Raw genomic sequence first — 19,725 nt, forward strand, 5'->3', positions numbered from 1 at the left:
ACTACATTAAATTTATTTGTCCTTAAAAAAGATTATATTATTTATATTTCATTGATATGTTTGAATTTTTGTGAAAAAAAAATTATAAAAAAAAGAAATTAAACTTAAATTTTGTACCCAATAAAATTATGGAAAGTTCTATAAATATAAATCTAATATACGTGAAATTATAAATAATTATTAAAAATTTAAGACATTATTTTCTGGTCAAAAAAATAAAAATCTGAATAATTACAGGAAGTTGAACCCAAAAACAATAACCAACACAGGCCCAAACCCTGAGCTGACTGACCAGCCCAAAGCTTTTCCATGAGCAAAATTCCTGTGCAAATGAGAAAGTGTTTTTGAAAAGTAAAAATAGTCAAAACCCCATCAACAACAAGAACACATTTCCAGCAAAACCCAGAGCACAGAAAACAAAATCCCAATTCAATGGCGAATTCACTGATTATCAAAACCTTAAACTCAATCAAAAGAAACCCAAAATTCCTCGCAACATTCTCGTCCCAATCTCAAATCCACACTCGTCTCTTCACTTCCATTGCCACCGCCCAAGAGCCCCAATCCGAGGACCCATCTTCCTCGACCTTCACATTCTCATCTGATGGAAAAACCCACAAAAACGACAACAACAGCAGCATTTACGTCAAGGCGCCGAGCTCTAATTCCCAGACGACATCGTCGTCGTCCGTGACGATGCCGATGTCGTTTATGACTGGTTCGATAGTGGGGAAGAGGTTCTACAACGAGGTGAAGGTGAGAGAGTCCGAAGATGGGGTTGGGTGGTCTGTGATGCTTGATTACCGGACGCTCAAGACGCCATCGAAGAGGCCTCTCAAGCTCCCTACTTTGCCTCTCGCTAAGGCTGTTGCTGCCGAGTGGGAATATCAGGTTTGTGATTTGTGTGTGTGTGTGTGTCTGCACCTTTGTTCTTATTGTGTTGCATTTGGTATTAGTTTCAATGTATGTGTTATTTGAGTGGAATGTTTTTGTGGGTCTTTTTGGATTTGGTTTAGCTCAAATGGGTTGCCTTCAAAATTAGTGTTTGCGTTAGACTTATGGAGACTTATTATTGACTAGATTTGTATAAAAATTCGAGCTATCTTTCTGTGTTTTGTGGGTTTTTTTTCCTTGAACTTAAATGGGTTGTCTTCAGTTTTTCCTGAGTGTTGTGCTATCTAATCCGAAATGGATACCTTTTAGGGTGTTTTGGGTTTACTCATTACCGTAACACATAGGCTCTTAAAAATTTGAATATTTTTTCTTTGCTTTGGGTTATACACTTATGTTAGAAATGGGTTGCTTTTATGATTTTTGCGTTATTTGGGAGTTTGATCTCATTTTAAATGGGCCTTAGTTTTTTGAAATTCCTGATTTTTTGTGAATAACATTTTTTTTTTTTTTTTTTAAGTTTATATTTTTGTTCATTCTGGAATTATTTCTGAACTTGGAGTGTGTATCTTTATGTGCTGGGGGGCTGTGTATTGAGATGTTAATTATTGTAGGAAACAGATGGGATCAGACCCTTCTCGATGCCTCTAATGAAACTTGCTTGTACTGCATTGGAAAGAATTCCACTCACACGACCTAAGGTTATTGAACATTTGATGAAGAAATTTAATCAAGATCTGGTCTTCTGTCGAGCTCCGGATGATAATATTCTGACAAGAGGCGTCCACGGTATGTTATTCTACTGACCTGCTCCAGCTTGATTTAAATTATCTTGTGCATTTTGAATTGGTGTGATAATTCTTCAGACTTCAATGCATAGCAATGAGGCAAGTCATGTATTTCAGTCTCTTATGAGAAATGACAATTTTTTTTTTTGCATCACTCTCCAGGTGAGCTATGTTATTTAAGCTATAAATATCACTTTTGATTCTTCATGTGTGTAAGAATTGGAGTTTTTACTGAAGAAGTACATTAAAGCCTATGGAGTTTTAGGTTTAGAGGCATTTAATATGTTTCTCTTAGTTACTTAGACAAAATTTAGTGTAAATATTCCCTTTGGGTTTCCTAATCATGGCTTGGTTGGTCTCTATATTGCCTGTACATGTGAAACTTTTTAATGTCAAGAGTGCCAGTGAAATTTCTCCTGATCCTAGAATTTACAGTGCCAAAAAGTACTTAAAATAGTGACCCATATGCTTTATTTAATGTCTTTTTTTAGAGGACATTATTTTTTGTCCACTGCTAATGAATGACATTGTTACCGTATTATACCAGATTTACTACAGTTGAGGAAGATTGGGGTTCCTGCTTGAAATTCTTGTTGTATGAATAATGTGTTTCTGTTCAGCTTATTGTAATAAGGTCAAGACTGACCATTTGTTATAGTAGGTCGGTGCAAAATCGAGTTTTATCACTGCCTATTTTTGGCCAGGTCTTTATAGACCGTTTGTCCAAATTCTTAAGATAAGTATTTTATTTTTTATTATTTATTTATTTATTATTATTATTTTTTTATGGCTGAAACTGAAACTACCTTAAAAGTTTTAATAAGTATTGTATGTATTTTTTTTATAAAATAAAAAAATTAGGACACTTGGTTTTTAACTTTTGATATCATCTTTGTGTTTCACATAAAATAGCCTATGCATAATCTTTTAGCGGACATGGATCTTTTCATGTTAAATTTTAATGGTGTATTGTTATCTGACCTATAGTGCCTTCAATTTTATTTTAGAACGTCAGGTGGAGAAAATTGATCCTTTACTTGATTGGGTAGAGTCCGAATTTGGCTTTAAGCCTGTTGTCTACTCCAGCTTTTATGGTGGAAAGCAGGAGGATGGTCTCATAAAGGCCATAGAGAACCTTCTGAAGAAAACAGATGACTGTGAATTGGCAGCAATTGATGCTATGGCATCTGCGGCACATTCTTTGATTATTGCGATCGGGATCTGTCGTGGGAAATTGCAGATTGAGGACGCAATTGAATTGATTAGACTTGAAGAAGATTTGCAGGTTCCCATTACTTAAGTCACATCCTGCTTCTCTCTTTTCCCTCATCCCAACCGTGTTTCTCTCTCTTGAACACACACACAAATGCACTTACTGACTTTAGGATGTAGGCTATGACTTGCTCTTCCAAACAGTTACAGCTCTTTCTTATATCTATGCAGGTGGACAAGTGGGGTCTTGTAGAAGGAGGCCATGATTTGGATATTGCTGATCTCAAGGTACAGATCTCATCAGCTGCCGTATTCCTTGGCCTTTCCAGGAGGATATAACCCCTGTACATCTTTTACTCTTTTTGTCAATTATTATTTTAAAAGAGCTAGATTTTTAGGTTAGTTTTAGCTCTTTGGTTGTTGTAGATCTATACAACTTTCATGCATGTAATGCTCAATTTTGTGAGAACTTGGAAATGATTGCCATTGGAATGCGGATGCACTGTAATTCATCTTTGCTTAAATAATAGAGAGAATAAATGGTTCCATTGTATTCTTATGGCCAAGGAGAATTCATCTTCGACTTGAATAGTAAGTATTTTGCAATCAGAAAGTGCAACTTCTCGAACAATTACACAGGAATTTCATTTAAAGGGGAAGATGACATGTTGTTAGTCACGTGCTGAACTAATGCATATCTGCAAAACCAGTCACTCTTTAGAAGCATACCTGCTTGTCAAGGATCTTCTTTGCAGCATTGCACGCATAGTGGTGGTTGCTTCCTGATATCGCAATTACAACATGTTGTATCACAGTCATTGTTGCATCCTATAGAAGAAAGTCCAACGTTACAGTCTGTCTATTTTCTTTTAGATTTCAGAAAATTTTACCTTCTGAAGATTGAATGAGATTTTGATTAGTATCAAATTAAAGTTAAAAATGCTATCAGGTGAGGGAATTGACAGCTTAAACTTAATGGGATGAGGAAGTTTGACAATGTGTTCTAGCCAATGGTTTCTTCTCTCCTACTAAGAACAAGATGAAAGATATGATTGTGCATTCAAGACCCACTAAGTACATGTATAAATACCAGGAAAAAAAAAATGAAGTGCAGAACATCACCTGTTATAGTAACGTAGTGAAATGGTTCAAGGTTTTGAGGATCAATGAGAAATGAGAGGCGAGTGCTTGCTTGAACAACATTGGTCCTAACCTCAATGGAGACTATGAAAACAAGAAACCCAGCTACTGCTAACAACCTCATCCTTGTGACCATATTGATCAATGTGATTGATACAACATTAGCTGGACAGTAGGTGAAGCTTTCACAAATCATCTGTTTATATAGGCTTCTTTGTAGTGAGGAGGAGGAAACCTAATCAATTTAATGTGACTTAGAAACCATGAGTACCAGTTTAATTTGTCTATTAATATATCTAAATATCATCTTATAATCGTGTGATTACTATAACCTTATCTTTGATGGGTCTATACTTTATTTTTTACCTTTGAGGGGGTATAAAAAAGGTCTCATGAAATTGATGTGAACGTATTACCTTATGTTCATGATTAACTGCAAATTATTCTCATCTATATTTTCCTTAACCAGTTTTGTGGAACACGGCTGGAGTCCTCATCTATTCTTAGCTCTTGATTTAGAATGTTGCTTTAATGAACTATTTGGATCTCGAAATTTAATCTGTAGCTACCCAATTTGCTTTGCATCTTCATTGCATTTCTCCATTATCTTCCTACAGCCAAATGGACAGTTGGGACAATTTCTCCCGGCTGAAGGTAGTAGAAAGGATACTCACACTATATGGAAGAAAGACTCATCTATTTTATTTGTTACTTCTTTTCAAAAGAATTACATCTATATATAGAATGAATGAAAAGCTAGAAGACTAGCTAATAAGAAGAATCACAAAGTACATATATAGGTGTTAACACATGGGTGTCTAGGTATTAGAAAATTATTAGATTGTTTGGGAGCAATATTCTCTCCTCTCATATGAGGGATGGGCTCCACACGTGGATCCTACCATGGGGGCCACCCCTCATGTGAGAGGAGGGAGCAATGCTCTCAGAGTATGTAAGTATTATCCTTAGGTATCATGATAGAATAAATAAATAAAAGAAAGCTTTTGTTAACAGGTGTCTAAAGTATTAGTTAAGGAGACTTCAAAAGGATTCTACCTACGTTAAGAAATAGCAAAAATTAATAAAAATATGAACTTTAGGCTAAAGTGACTCAACTCCCAAAAAAAAAAAAAAGATTCGATTGCATAATAAAATTATAGGCCATATATAAAAAGAAAAGAAAAAATCATACCTCAACAAATGCTCTTTGGCACCCACTAATAGGAGCCACAAAAGAAAATAGAGATATTACATAGTATGAGGGTTTTTTTTTTTTGGGTAGATAATTCAATAGTTAGGAGTAAGAGATTTAAACTTTAGATGTCTTTGTTGAAAATATTAGAAGGTTGCAATTCGTTGAACCACAAAATTCTTGGTTTTATAGTATGTGATAGTACATTAGGAGTCTCGACAATTTTCATAAAGTAACTTTTATTTTTCGTTGCGTGGTATGAGTTGGTGGCATTAGCTATTTCTTTACTGCTTGTGAAGGTCCATAGCGCTTCTAGCCTTTCTTATCCCTCCATTTGGTTGATAAGATTGTGATATTCATCTTCATCTATTGAGGCAAAGGTATAGGGTGCAAATCAGAATGAAAACTGCCCTCTACATCCGAGAAATTACACGCAGATTGGATGATTGTAAGCCATGCAGTATAACAATTGACAGTTAGTGGTCAAAAGTTCAAAATGTTGGAGTTGAGGACCAAATCTTACTCGTAGCAATCTCGGACCTATTAGAAAGTCACAAAATCCATACAGAAACTAAGTTCTGAAACTCCAGTGTAGACAATGTTATACCAGTGCATATGTTTTAACATATATGTATAGAATGGGCTGTCTCACGCACAAGTAACACAAAGGGTATTCAGCAAAGTGAGCACACACACACACACACAAAAGGGATAATCTGATCTCCAGATGGACCCAAGGAGTTCTATTGACTTTTTATTCGAAAACAAAGAAAGATATGAAACCTCAGTTTCCAAGTTTTTAGGTACAAATGGGATAGGGAATACATTCAGTGCACATATTATTAACTTAATACACATGGTTCATGGGTCATCAAAAAATCCCAGGAATTAAATACGCATTGGCATGCCTCATAAACCTAGAAACTTAAACATTACTAGGACCAGATAGTTGAAGGCCCTTAATATGTGCGATCTGCTTCCCGGGGTTCAGGCCCTTTGGACATGCACGGGCACAGTTCAGTATGGTATGGCAGCGGTAGAGCTTGAACTCATCATTTATGGCATCCAGTCGCTCTTGGGTATATTCATCACGGCTGTCACTTATCCACCTGCATTTACAACCATGCGTTAAAAAAATTCAACACTTTCAGAATTACTTAAAGCCACATCTGGTTTTGATAAAAGAAACAGTGGATATGAAATTATCTATGCAAATGTACAAATAAATAGTTTTTAAGGGTATTGCGAAGCAAATAGATTTAAGGATATGAATAAACACAGCGGACACATGCTTCACAAAACATGAACCAACAATCTGTCCATCCCTTTTACCACAGAGATATTTCAGTTATCAAAACAATTTCCATTTCTCAAGGTCGAATTAAGATGTTGCTCCTAGTAACCTTTTGATTGAAATCCCAACAGTACAAAGAAATGGATAGAACAATATCACTAACCAAAACAGTGTATAAAGACCCCTATTGTAATGAAGGCTTCTAGAGAGGAATTGATACTTAAGAGATGGCACTAAAAATTCTTAAACAGGTGTCAATATAACAATCCGTTGACATATTAACTAGCACACAGGTCTTTTCACATGTTTATACAGCAGGACAGAAGAATTCTCATAATGTAATGTAATAAAAGGCATGATGAAAGTGAACCATGCATTTACACAGACAAGTTCAATAAGGCCCAGAACAAAAGAAAGTAACCCACAAATTGAATGGAACAATCAAGTTAAGACAAGGAAACAAAAATTCTTTTTTCCATATATAGCACACAATTATTCCACACCATACCTTTGAACTACATTGCTAGAATATGCAAGACTAAAACATCATTTTTTAAAATAATTTTTGGAAATGGGACATTTGAACTAGTGACCTTTGCTCCCCGTTGGGGTTTCAAAATTTGGTAAAGAAATATGAACCATAGAAAATAAGATAAGGAATGCAATTTGCAGCAAACAGAGAAAGGAATCATTCAATTAAGCTTTAAAATTCCCAAATGTAACAAGAAAACCAACTGAAGCAAGCATTTAGAATTTCTCTCCAAACTAGTAAAATATAAAACCTCGAAGACGTATCAACTAACACCATGATAGGCTAACAAAACACCAAAAATATTTCTATAAACCTGACTCAATTTTATTTTCTTTTCAATGGACTTAGATTGCAGGCGTAGAAACTTCTCATGATTAAAAACAAGTTGAGATATAGACTCCACACTAGGCTCACATAATCACTCAATGCAGGATATCTAAAAAAAAAAAAAAAAAAAAAAGGAAAATTAAAAGAATAAGGCTCCCAGATTAAACTTAGTTTGATTCTCATAATCAAGGTAACAGCACAAACATATGAGTTTAGGGAAATAAATACATTTAGGCCTTTCAATGGAAAATCCCCAAATTTATTACATAAAAACATTGTTTTTAAAAAAAAAAAAAAATCTACATAAAGCCATTTTTAATAATTAATCAGAAACAACAAATGCAAGATTCCAGGTAATGAGAATGACAATGCATGAATATGTTCAAATAAATATTCCATCTTCAAGCACTTTTCTCTAATGCCCTTCATTTTCTTACAAATTCCAACTCAAATATTAACATTTTATTTTATTTAAAAAACCCTTATTTAGTTATTTTATAAGCAAATATTTCCCCCTTCTTTTATTTTTTTGCATAAGTTTTGGCCAAGGGAAGTAGAGGGAGCGATATGAACTAGCAACCTCCACTTCATGTGGCGTGGACCCCAACCAAATGTGTTACCCCCTTGGAGTTCTCACTTCTAATGAAATCATTCTAGAGAAATGGCAAAACTAAAAGTAAATCATTCTTAAGAATCTCAAACCTAAATCTTTCCAAAAAATCTAGGGGTACACACTTTACTACACACTTTGCCACAACTTGCACGTGTCAAGTGGTGACTGGATTACTTTCACCAAGTACCAATGGTGGTCCCATGTATAAATGATGCAATCCAATCATAGGTTGACAAATGTACAAGTTGTGGCAAAGTGTGCAGTCATAGAAGAATAGATAGTAACTACCATCGGTTGATCAATTTAATTTAAAAAAACCCCGGATTTTCTAATTTAAAAAAATATGGTCTCTTTCCTAACCAAACCATTCTAAAGAATCCCAAACCTAAAGTCCACATTAACCATAACCAAAGCACAACATCCTATATACCTAAAACCAAACTAACTAAAACTACTACTAAACTTTCATTCTTCACCTAAAAAACATTTTAAAACAAGTGAGAAACTACCATTGCTTAATCAAAATTTTTTTTTGGGTCCTATATACATAACTCTAAGCAACCCATATCAACCAAATCCAATCACCACCACCAACTACATCAACAAAGCCTTACTCCCAAATTCTTTGGGGTCCGCTATACACATATTCTTTTCATAATGTCCATTACTTCCTTAAATGGTATGTCATTTTTAACTACTTCTACGAAAATCATTGACAAAACCTTAATCCCAAATTATTTGAAGTCAGACTATGACTCCTCGACAGATTAGTCAGCTTCGGCCACATGCATTATTCCTTAACCAACGTGTCATTTTTAACTACTTCTACTAATATTTTTTAGCAAACTAAACCCATTTACCAAAGTAACAAATTTTCACCACAAGGTAAAAAAAAAAAAAAAAGTGTGAAAATTACCGATTGGCGTGGAGCAAAGCAGCGGGACCAAGATAAGACTCAGGGTTCCACCAGTAACTAGGGCAGGATGTGCTACAGCAAGCACACAATATACACTCGTACATCCCATCAAGCTTCGCCCTATCTTTCTTACTCTGCAAAACCTCTTTCCCTTTCGTCTCCGGCGGGTTCTTCCTCTTCAGCCACGGCTCGATGCTCTTGTACTGGTTGTAGAAGTTCGTCATATCCACCACCAAGTCCTTGATCACGAACATGTGCGGCAGCGGCGTGATCGTCGAGGCCGACGATCCGGACTCGATCTTCGTGAGGCACGCCAGCCCGTTGCAGCCGTCGATGTTCATGGCGCAGGACCCGCAGATCCCCTCACGGCACGATCGCCGGAACGTGAGCGTGGGGTCCACCTCGTTCTTGATCTTGATTAGGGCGTCGAGGACCATGGGCCCGCAGTCCTTGAGGTCGATCTCGTAGTCCTGGAGCTCCGGCTTCGTCGGGTTTTCCGGGGTCCAGCGGTAGATCGAGAAGGTTTTCAGCGACGTGGAGGCGCGTACCTTTTGTTCGACTTGCTGAGCTTCGGCCACGCTTGCGTGAGCTTGGGCGCGTGTGTATCGAGATAAGGCGGAGGCGCGTGGGAGTGCCCTCCTGAGCATGGCCGTCGCCATTGTTGCGTTTTAGCTGAGCAGAGAGAGAGAGAGAGAGAGAGAGAAATGGGAGTGAGTTTTGTGATGGGTTGGTTTGTTTTGTTTTGTTTTGTTTGTTTGGGGGAGTTGGAAGATGACGGGGTTGTAAGTAAAATGACGGGAATGGGTTATTTATAGGGAGGGTTTAAGGGTATTGTGTGGAGGTTATTAAGGACACGAGTCGGGGCTAATTTGGGGATTAGGAAAGCTTCTGAGCTAATATGATCAGTTTCTACTTTCCTTCCTTTTGCCAAATTAGTGGTAACTTTATTTATTTTTTGGTCTCTCTATATATAGGGGTTTAATTTTGTTCCTAAACTCAAGTTTTGTTTTTTTTTGAGAGAGACCCAAAAAGTTTTATGCTTTTAGACGAAGACACACGGATCGAATTTCAATTTTTCCACCTATACATATTAAAAAGAATATATGCTAATTGGAGAAGTTAATTTATGTCAATTGTTAAACATAGTTGGATGGACATTGCTATAATTTTCACTTAACGTCACAATTAATTATCAAAATCACATATATTATTTTCGTGTTTGTATGTTTTAATAAGTATTATTGTTTTCTATAAAAAAAAAAAAAAAAAAATCACATGCATCATTTTTTTTTTAATTGGTTAGAAATATTACTAAATAAAAGTCATGCCCTCTCTCTTACCATCACTCAAATTGAGGCTCCCCATTTTCCATGCATATGCATGGGGAGGTACCATTCGACTAAATTCAACCAATAAGTATTTGTTTGGAAATAATTTATTTAGTTTTTTGCTAATAGTGTGCTAAAATATATTTTTACTTTAGAAAAATGAGGTTTTAAAAAAATTACACATAAATGCTAAAAAGAAAAATCTAGCTTGAGCATTCACAGCAATAGTGGTAAAATCATTCAAAAGCTATTTTAGCCCTTCAAATCACAAAAATCATCCTACATCAATGTTGTTATACCTAAATCTCTTTAACTCGTAGCTATTGTAGAATTGTTATTTATAACAGCCTAATGTAGCAACTCTTACTTATTTTTTATTGCCTTTTATTCTCTCTCTCTCTCTCTCTCTCTCTCTCTCTCTCTCTCTCTCTCGCGTTTGACTTCTCAGTTTTCTTCTTTTTCTCATAGTCTCAAACAAACGATGAAGATAATCGGTGGCTGGTTAGATCTGTGTAGTGGTGACATGACGATGGCAAGTTAGCTGTGGTGGGTTTGCTCTCTTTCTCTCAATCATTCTCTATTGATATGAGGTTTTTTGTTTTTTGGCTAGGTTTTGGTTGATCTGGTGGGTTTTGGTTAAGGTGACTGGGATGGTAGGTTGTGGGTTGCTAGGTTTTGGTTATGGCGGTTTGGATGGTTGGTGGTGGCTGTTTGTGGTGGTTGGTTGTGGGTTTGTGGAGGTGGTGAGTGATGGGTTGTGAGGGTGGTTGCATGAGAGAGAGAGAGAGAGAGAGAGAGAGAGAGAGAGAGAGAGAGAGAGAGAGAGATGAATAGTTTTTAGCTAGGAGTGTCAATGTTCGACCCAACCCGCAAACACGACACGAACTTGGCACGTGTTTTTTCGGGTTAGGGTTGGGCCTTAATGGGTTTGGATCATAAACGGGTCGACCCGAAAGTGACACGATAAGAAACGTGTCATAAGTGGGTCAACCCGCGTAACCCACAATGGACACATTTGACACGCCAATTTATTTGTGTCAATCCAAAATGACCCACTTAACACAACCCGTTCAACTCGTATAACAAATAAATATTTATTTTATTTTAGATCTGTCAAATACCTTTTATATCCAACATATATTTTAAATTAAAAAAGAAAAGTGAGTAATTATAAAAATTTATAAGGGATATAATTGGAAATTGATACAAATGAAATTGGATGAGCTTGTGAAAGATGTTATGAATTTGGACATCAACAAAGAATCTATGGATGATAATCGTGGTCATAGTTAGGATTAGTCTACTATTTGCTCAAATTCTTTCAATATTGATACTTAGCATTTTGCGAGTTCCAAGGATATTATATATTTTTTGAACTATGTTATTTTATTTTTGTTAAACTTTGTTATTTTGAATTTGGGTTGAAGTGTATGCACTTTTTTTGGAGTGTAAAGAACTTATTTCTAGATGAATGTTATATTTTTGTTGAACTATATTATTTTGAATGTGAGTTGAAGATTTGAAGTGTATGCACTTCTTTTTGGGATGTAAAAAAAAATTATTTTTAGATGGATGTTATATTTAATATTATGCAGGTTGAAATGGGTTGTGTTACATTCGTGTTAACCCAACACGACTCGTTTATTAAGCATGTCAAATGGGTTGGGTTAAGTCAACCCACCTTATTAACAGGTCGGGTTAGGGTTGAAGGATCATGACACGATTATTAAATGAGTCAGGTTAGGGTTGAGCCATTTAGTCGAATATTCCTACCTCGACACGACACGAACCCGACACGCTAACCCGAATTGACCCCCCTTTTTTTAGCTATGATGTGAAAAGAAGAACCTTTGATATTTGTTGTAATGTATTGTGAGATGATAAAATAGATATAAAAATTCTTTGAGTTGCTAAAAACTAAAAATTTTAGCACCACTACCATGAATGCTAAGCTAGTCCCAATTGCACACATGTATCCTTTAAACTTTAGTATTTTTTTTTTTCTTTTGAGAAAATAAATTTTAGTATCTTAAGTCTTTAGAAATCTTATAACTTAATTGTATTTTTTTTTCCTTTTAATGGAGAGAGTTCTTATTCAAATCTCCACATCCTCCTTATTGTAAAAAGGAAAAAAAAAATCAAATATATCTTAAGTCTCAAATTTGGTGTACAACATCTCAAATTCAAGGTCTTTTACTACACCAATATTTGAGCCATATATGATTTCTTTAGAAATACTATAAAATATTAACTAATTAAGTTATAAGACTCTTGGTCATTACACAAATTTCTTGAGTATCACAGCATGTATATGTGTAACTTGCTCATAAAAAATGCTTTTTGTTTTTAAAATAAATTTTAATTTATAAAGTAATTATTCCCTCTTAAAAAAGGGAAAAAACGGAAGTAAGAGTAAATATTGAACCAATTTCTTAATTTTATGTATATTAAATTAACAACATATAATTCAAAGTAAAATTGAAGTATGAAACATAAATTTAGTATCAAAATGATACTTTTTTTTTTTTTTTTTTTTTTTTTTTTTTTTTTCCGTTGGGGACTTGCCGTGGATTGCTTGGTCTTTGGGAGTTAATGTGTGTGATGTGGAGGATTTTGAGCCAATGGTCAAAGTAGCAGTAGCGTTGCTTTCGCTGTTTCTATAAATGTTCTTCTCCCAAATAGTCAAATACAAGGTTGGCCCGTGTCTACCACGAACACTCGGTTCAGTGATCGCCACGTGGAAGAATAAGAACGGAAGATGTGTTTACCTATTGTGGTCAACTGTTTTAGTGAGGTTTTGACAAAGCCTGACCCAGCACCTATATATATGGAAGCCCAAATTGGCCAGAATTCATCTTTTTATGGGAGACGAAATAATATGTATACGTTCATTTTTATAACAAATTTTAAGTTATAGGATATTATTGATAGGTAGAAAAGTAATTTCAGTAGTAAGTATTTAAATTAAAACTGATAATAATTTATTATTTAAGATTTATTGTGAAAAGCTAAAAGTATTGTAAAAATATTATGAATCTAATACTTTATAATAATCCATTTCAATGTTGGTGGTTGGGCCTCTAAAGAGGGAAGGGAAGGGGATAGACTCTATTCCTATGTTTAGAAGTTTAGTATGATTAAACAGAATAACTATAAGATAATGCATATTTTATTCTATTTCCTAAGCATTCATCCAAAAAGTGGTATAAACATTAATTTTTTTAATGAAATAAATTTAAATATCCATTTTTTCATATTTTAAAGTGTATATTAGTAAAGTAATATTTTAATATTTATTTTTTTAATAGATAATTTAATAGTTGGAGGAGGAATGGTTTTACATGAGTTTTTTTTAAAACATTAAAACTATATTGTAGACATTTATGTACATAAAATTTTGAAGTCCAACTTGAAAAAAAATCAAATTTTGGAGTGTATTATATAATTGTAAGGACCATTGTTATGAATACCGTTTCGGATCCTGTTTCGGTTTGTCTAGTGGAATGGAATATTTCGGTACCGGATAATTTTAGTGTACCGTTTCAGGATGTTTCGGATTCCAAAAAAATAATATATATATATATATATATATAATTTCATATCCTATTACTTTTTATACTAAAAAAAAAAACATAAAAGTTATATTTTCATACATTTATAAAATTTGTTATTTTAAGATTAATCTAATTAATTCATTTAAAATATTATTATTTTAATTAAAATACTAATTAATTTTTTTAATGCAAAGGCAAATTTGAAGTAAGCCTGGACAGTGGCTTCATAATTTGACTAAAGCACACCGCCCAAGCCAACTCTATTTACAACTTTTTATATTATTATAATTTTTCTCACCCACCATATTTCACTTTCTTCCTATTTTTAATTTGTTCTCTCTCATTCACACACGTCTACTGTATCTAACTCTTTGATATTTACACTACTCACTTTTGAATTCTATCCCATCTTTTATGAGATCTACACGTTAAAACTGACACACTATCTTACCTTTTCATGACTTTCATCTTTCTTTTTATTTTTTAACTCTCACACGCAACTTATCTCAGTTTTTCTCTCAAGTCTTTTCTCTCTTCTGTATTCTCCTCTCTCTCTCTCTCTCATGGATATCCAGATTTGTTAAGCATGACTGCGTGAGCCACAACATTCCTCTAGTTTTGATACTGTTATTCCTCTACAACTCATCTTATGAAGCAAAAGACTACAGTGTATTTGTGGAAAGGAACGATGGGATCGATTTTGGTCTGTTATGAAGATCCAAGACTCCCAAGTTCAACTTTCTGTGCAACAAACTCATACCGGCCGAATTTTTTATTTCGGGCGAAATTAACCGAAACAGCCCGGAACTGCCGAAACACACCGGAACAGACCGAAATCTTACCCGAGGTGGAATAGAGGGGCTTGCCGTTCCAGTTTGTTTGCCGGTACGAAATTTTCCGGCCATTCCGGCCGGCACGGAACGGTATCCATAACAATGGTAAGGACTCAATTCGCGACAGCCCCAAAACAGTATTGGGTTCGCACGTTGAGGGCCCAAACAATATAATTTGTAGAGCGTGGGTTTGAAAGGTTAGGCCTTGGTCACTGAACGGTGGTTAGTCGTGGTGTTCATACAGAATTAAACCATGTTCGCTCGGGGAGTCTTTCTCCTCGAGACGGTTTGGGAGGCTCTGGTTCTTGGGCTTTTTTCTCAACCCCTTCTTGGTGCATCAGTCTTCACATTATATAGCCCTTCTTGGCTGATCCTGGCCCTCCACCTGTTGATCAGGCAGGTGTCCATTCAAGTAACTGTCCCATCAGCCGCCTCCCCTTACTTTTTGTTAATTGTAATAACCGAAGCCACACTATTCAGGCGTTTTTTCTCATTGATATGGTTTAGGACGTTTGTGGATGCATTCAATGCGAAGGGAACGTATTTACCTTGAACCACCTCCACATCGTACCCCCATGTGGGTCCCATTCTACTCGCCTCTTCTTCTGGGGGCCGTTTGGAGGCTGCCTTTAATGACATGTCACTCTTTCCTTCGAAGTCTAGGGATGCCGAGGACAAGGTCATCCTCGGCTGCGTCTCTAGCCTATTTGGTCTTTCCCTACTCGTCCTCGGCAACTACCCTCCTCGGCACGGGCCCTGGACCCTAATGGGAAATGGGCCGGGTCGTAAGTTCTCTGGCCCCACAATAATTATTCTCAAATTTTATTGTGTATGCACTAATTTTTGTGAAGAATTAATAGATTATTAAATAATTTATTTATTATCTCCTATTATCATTCTTTTATCACTTTTAAAAGTTGACAATTCATTTTTATTTTTCTCTTTAATTTGCACACTTGATTTATATATATATATATATATATATATATATTTTTTTTTTTTCTACCTTCATTTTTCATTTCTTAATTTTGAACCTTGATTAAGTTTGGCATATAAGACATATAATATCCATTAATCATAATAGAAAATAAGTATATCAATAAAAAGACACATATATAAATGTAAATATATATATATATATATATATATATAAAAGTCAATATTCAATCTTTAAATAGGAGAAATATATATATATATATATATATATATATATATATATAAAAGTCAATATTCAATCTTTAAATAGAGAAACCATTAGTGCACTCAATATATTACATACTCCTTCCTCTCATATAAATACAAATATCATATATAGAATTTACATATTTGGTCTACCTATATATGAGATATATAATACAACTAATACACCAAATAACTTCAGCTTGAATAAACCTCTTGATGCTTTGGCCTTGGGGCCAATCTAGGGAAGTAGCTAAGGTCTGGTAAGAAGAAATTCCAAACTATATAAAGAAATATGCTAACGATGGTGTACCACGTTCATGAAATTAAATTAATTTAATAGCTTCATTTAAAAAAAAGAGAGAGTCAAATCTCATGATTTAAGGTATTTGATTTCAACCTTTTTTTTGGGTAACATTACTCTTATCTCTTTTATTTGTATGTATCATAAGATTAGATGAGACCCATTGATGTAATTATGCACGTCATAATGAAGTCATAAAAAAAACGAGCTAAATGCCGTTAATCTCATTCGAGCAACGAGTACCAATAAAACACAACTCTTCAATTTTGTTTAATTATTTGCATATGTATAATCAAAGTGTGGCATTAGAATTATTAGCTGCTTTCTTAAAGATTTTGTAATGTACTAGAAGAGATTGCGCCAAAAACAGCTGAAGTACGTGGTAACGACGTGTATGCCTCATTCAACACTCACCAATAATTTATACCCGCTATTGTCTTAGGTTCTTACCTTAAGACTCGCTCTGTTCATCTTCTTTTTTTTTCTCAAGTTTTGGATCTCTCTCTCTCTCTCTCTTCCTTTTTTGTCTTCTCATCATTTCTCTCCATTCTCATAGTAGAAACTTCCTGCGATAGAATTTAATGGCGTCGGTAAGATCATCTCTACAATATTGTAACATAAATTTATGTGTATATATATCTATTATGTTTGAATCTCTTTGTTTCTTCTCAAAATTTTTTCTTTCATTTTCCTGAGTTGATTTACATAATGCTAGAAAATGATATTGATATCAAGTTCTTTTGAGTAGTTTTAAGGATATTGACAATGGTAGTTCTATTGATTTGCTCAAATTGGTTGGTTACTAATTTTGTCTTAGTATCATCATTAGACAATATTTGATTATTTGCAACCCAAATTTCTCATTAAATGAAGACAACAGAAAAAACCAATATTCATAATGTTGAACTGAATTTTCTTTTTGGAATTCCATATCATGCTATAGATTCATAATTGTTACACCTACGTTGCACATGTAAAATCCAAAACTTATAAATTAGAGAAAGTCACCCACGTCCTTTAAAACTTAAAGTCACTAAAACATTATGTAAAGTCAGAATTCTTTTGTCCTGCATTCTATTGCTTTAACCAATTAACAATAACAATTTTACTGCCAATTTTCGTACTTTCTAATAGTTTCTATATATTCTAGCTATCTTGCTTTTGAATAATGTGAGAGCTTTTAACAAAGTCATATTTTTGCATTAAATAATCAGAAAACCTACTTCTTATATCCATTGAAGAATTTTGTGTACACTATTGATTGCTTGAATTTGTAGTTGACTATTTTTTTCTCAAAAGTTTGTACATTTATGAACTATTGATTGCTTGAATTTATAGTTGAAAATATTTTTTTTCTCAAAAGTTTGTACATTTATGAAATCTTGTAGGTATTTTGCTAATAAGCTAACTAATAGTTTTTCTCATCTGAAGCAGGATAAGGGTCGGCCTCTACCTAAATTTGGAGAGTGGGATGTGAACAATCCGGCCTCGGCCGAAGGGTTTACTGTGATATTCAGCAAAGCTAGAGATGCAAAGAAATCTAATGGAGCTACTGGCCCTGGGACTGGTACTGGAAATGGGACGGGGACTGGGAGTGAAGCCACTGCCACAGCCACGACACAAAGGAATGATAATTCATCTAGACCGCCAGTAGAAAATATTCAATACACACCAATGGTAAATTATACAATGACAAAAACCATTGCTATCAAAGAGGAATCATATAATTCTATAATTAATTGGTAAAAGCTAGACTCTTGACATTTCTTATTATTCTATGTGTTTTGGATGCAGAAAAAATGGTTTTGCTGTTTCTGAATTTGACTAGCTTCATAACTGTGAGATGGCATAATGTGGCCATGCATGGTGGTGGTACCCTGGTATAGGATAAATTCATGTGTGCATTTCAGATTGCCAGTGGGGAACATATGGCGGCTAGTTTCCATTTCCCCTTAATTTCAGCTTTTACATGATATTTTTGTTAAACCCTTTCATATTGCCAATCTTTGTGTATGTTATATAGGAGGAAAAGAAAGACGACAAATACAAGTGCACTTCTCTAAAGTTCATGTATTCTTTCTGAATCTCCTTGATTATCTTTTTGATTTTTTTTTTTTTTTTTTTTACAGTCTCGTGAAGATGTGATTTAAATTAGGGTATTGCTTTGTTATTTGAAATCCAAGGAATGTGATTGTGCTTTTGTCCTTAACTAAATAACTCGTTCCCAAATTATTATATTTTGCTCTTAAAAGATGACAAATTAGAATAATCAACTTATGTAACATCCTTTTATCAGCTAATTTTCGAGGTCCTTACAATAGAAAAATCCATTATACGTGCCCAAACAATTAAGCTTTTAGTGATGTTTGAACTAAAAAATGGTAACAGAATGGTTCGGGGTTGGATCTATTAGAAAATCTGGTTTTGTATCCCATACAAAATACATAGCGGAAGCAATAATCACGGATCTACTTCATTCATGAAAGATAACACGTAACCTTGAATTCTAGAATAAAGAATAGAAAGCGTACCTTGATGCAGTGAAATTCAAAATCAAAACTTGAGAATATCTTTAATCTTCATCTCAATTCCACATGGTGTCCAAGATGTGTGGTCTCTCAATCAATCTTTTGTACATAGATTCTCAAAGAAAAATCTTTATTTTTTCTCCTTGTAGAGAAAAACTGTTTTCTTTTCTTTTCATCATACGTACATTCTAACTACAGTAGTAGTTACTTATTTAATAACTCTTATTAAATAAAAACTGATTATCTAATTGGGTTGACCTTTTGGACCTACCCAATTGGGCTTTAATTTGTGGCTTGAGATGTGACCAAAGGGAACAAATAAAACTCTAGCTCCAATGGGCTTTGGGTTTTTCTGTCAACTCTTGACAAGTCCAAAGTTACCATTAATTATATTTAATATTGCTATAAGATTATAATTGCACTCTAGACCTTATTAATAAATTATATCCCAAAACTTTATTATACATGCAACTCTTTCATTAAAATATTCGTAGTAATACAAAATTATGAATGTTGACTACCACTTTGAAGATTACTAAATCTTAATCCTTGAGTACCTAGTTTAATCCTTTATGTTATTCATAATATATTTATGAAATCAAATTTCATAAATATATACTTTAGTAACTCCTTACTAAAGTGGTTAGGCCTAATACTCAGAATAGCCAAACCTATTAAACTTATCTCAAGGGAATATTTTATATCCCGTTAAGAGATTATGAATTCCATCTTGAGAATATATGTTCCATCAACAGAATATATGTTCCATCAACACTGAATGCAGTTGCCCAACATACTGAGATTTTGATCGTGACTTATAGATCTCACTCCTGATATATCAAAGCAACCTACACCTCATGATCAGGTCCATTATTCTCTCAGGATTTAGAGTTGATGTAAATAGAAGTCGTGAGATTTATTAGTCATTTGACAGTCGTTAGAAGAATAATAAATCTCATAGCGGTCCAGTTCAATATGTCTTAGCTCTTAAAACATATCAACATATCAACTAGAAATCTCCACTTCCATTATCAAGACAAATTATCTTAGTTGATATGTTATAGTCTTCGCAGATGAAATACCCAATTTCATCA

The 19,725-nt window shown here is 34.3% G+C and overlaps 3 protein-coding genes across 4 annotated transcripts; 2 read left to right on the forward strand and 1 right to left on the reverse strand.

Moving 5' to 3' along the window:
* The first annotated feature begins 289 nt into the window (after positions 1 to 289).
* LOC126714721 (uncharacterized) lies at positions 290 to 3,444 on the forward strand. Its single transcript, XM_050414997.1, has 4 exons — positions 290 to 891; positions 1,506 to 1,680; positions 2,687 to 2,964; positions 3,123 to 3,444. The coding sequence occupies exons 1-4, from the start codon at positions 433 to 435 to the stop codon at positions 3,228 to 3,230; spliced, it is 1,020 nt and encodes a 339-aa protein (XP_050270954.1). The 5' UTR covers positions 290 to 432; the 3' UTR covers positions 3,231 to 3,444.
* Positions 3,445 to 5,935: 2,491 nt separating this feature from the next.
* On the reverse strand, positions 5,936 to 9,679 carry LOC126714722 (succinate dehydrogenase [ubiquinone] iron-sulfur subunit 2, mitochondrial). Its single transcript, XM_050414998.1, has 2 exons — positions 8,906 to 9,679; positions 5,936 to 6,332 (listed from the first exon to the last, which is right to left on the reverse strand). The coding sequence occupies exons 1-2, from the start codon at positions 9,562 to 9,564 to the stop codon at positions 6,149 to 6,151; spliced, it is 843 nt and encodes a 280-aa protein (XP_050270955.1). The 5' UTR covers positions 9,565 to 9,679; the 3' UTR covers positions 5,936 to 6,148.
* A 6,828-nt stretch (positions 9,680 to 16,507) lies between these two features.
* On the forward strand, positions 16,508 to 18,187 carry LOC126707077 (protein NOI4-like). 2 transcript variants are annotated; one of them, XM_050406683.1, is made up of 3 exons: positions 16,508 to 16,693; positions 17,535 to 17,780; positions 17,898 to 18,187. In XM_050406683.1, the coding sequence occupies exons 1-3, from the start codon at positions 16,685 to 16,687 to the stop codon at positions 17,919 to 17,921; spliced, it is 279 nt and encodes a 92-aa protein (XP_050262640.1). In that variant the 5' UTR covers positions 16,508 to 16,684; the 3' UTR covers positions 17,922 to 18,187. The 2 variants fall into 2 exon arrangements, with proteins under 2 accessions (XP_050262640.1, XP_050262646.1); XM_050406689.1 differs by having other exon boundaries at positions 16,510 to 16,693; positions 17,538 to 17,780.
* Positions 18,188 to 19,725: the final 1,538 nt, after the last annotated feature.

The sequence above is a fragment of the Quercus robur genome, chromosome 2 (genome assembly GCF_932294415.1).
Source record: "Quercus robur chromosome 2, dhQueRobu3.1, whole genome shotgun sequence".
NCBI classification, from domain to species: Eukaryota; Viridiplantae; Streptophyta; class Magnoliopsida; order Fagales; family Fagaceae; genus Quercus; species Quercus robur.

Excerpts from the sequence above, each read along its gene's own strand:
- LOC126714721 (XM_050414997.1), top strand. The coding sequence starts at position 433 with ATGGCGAATTCACTGATTATCAAAACCTTAAACTCAATCAAAAGAAAC. Across the intron at positions 1,681-2,686 it reads TCTGACAAGAGGCGTCCACG|AACGTCAGGTGGAGAAAATT; the intron begins GTATGTTATTCT and ends ATTTTATTTTAG. Across the intron at positions 2,965-3,122 it reads GACTTGAAGAAGATTTGCAG|GTGGACAAGTGGGGTCTTGT; the intron begins GTTCCCATTACT and ends ATATCTATGCAG.
- LOC126714722 (XM_050414998.1), bottom strand. The coding sequence starts at position 9,564 with ATGGCGACGGCCATGCTCAGGAGGGCACTCCCACGCGCCTCCGCCTTA. Across the intron at positions 6,333-8,905 it reads GCTTTGCTCCACGCCAATCG|GTGGATAAGTGACAGCCGTG; the intron begins GTAATTTTCACA and ends TTGTAAATGCAG.
- LOC126707077 (XM_050406683.1), top strand. Across the intron at positions 17,781-17,897 it reads ATATTCAATACACACCAATG|AAAAAATGGTTTTGCTGTTT; the intron begins GTAAATTATACA and ends TTTTGGATGCAG.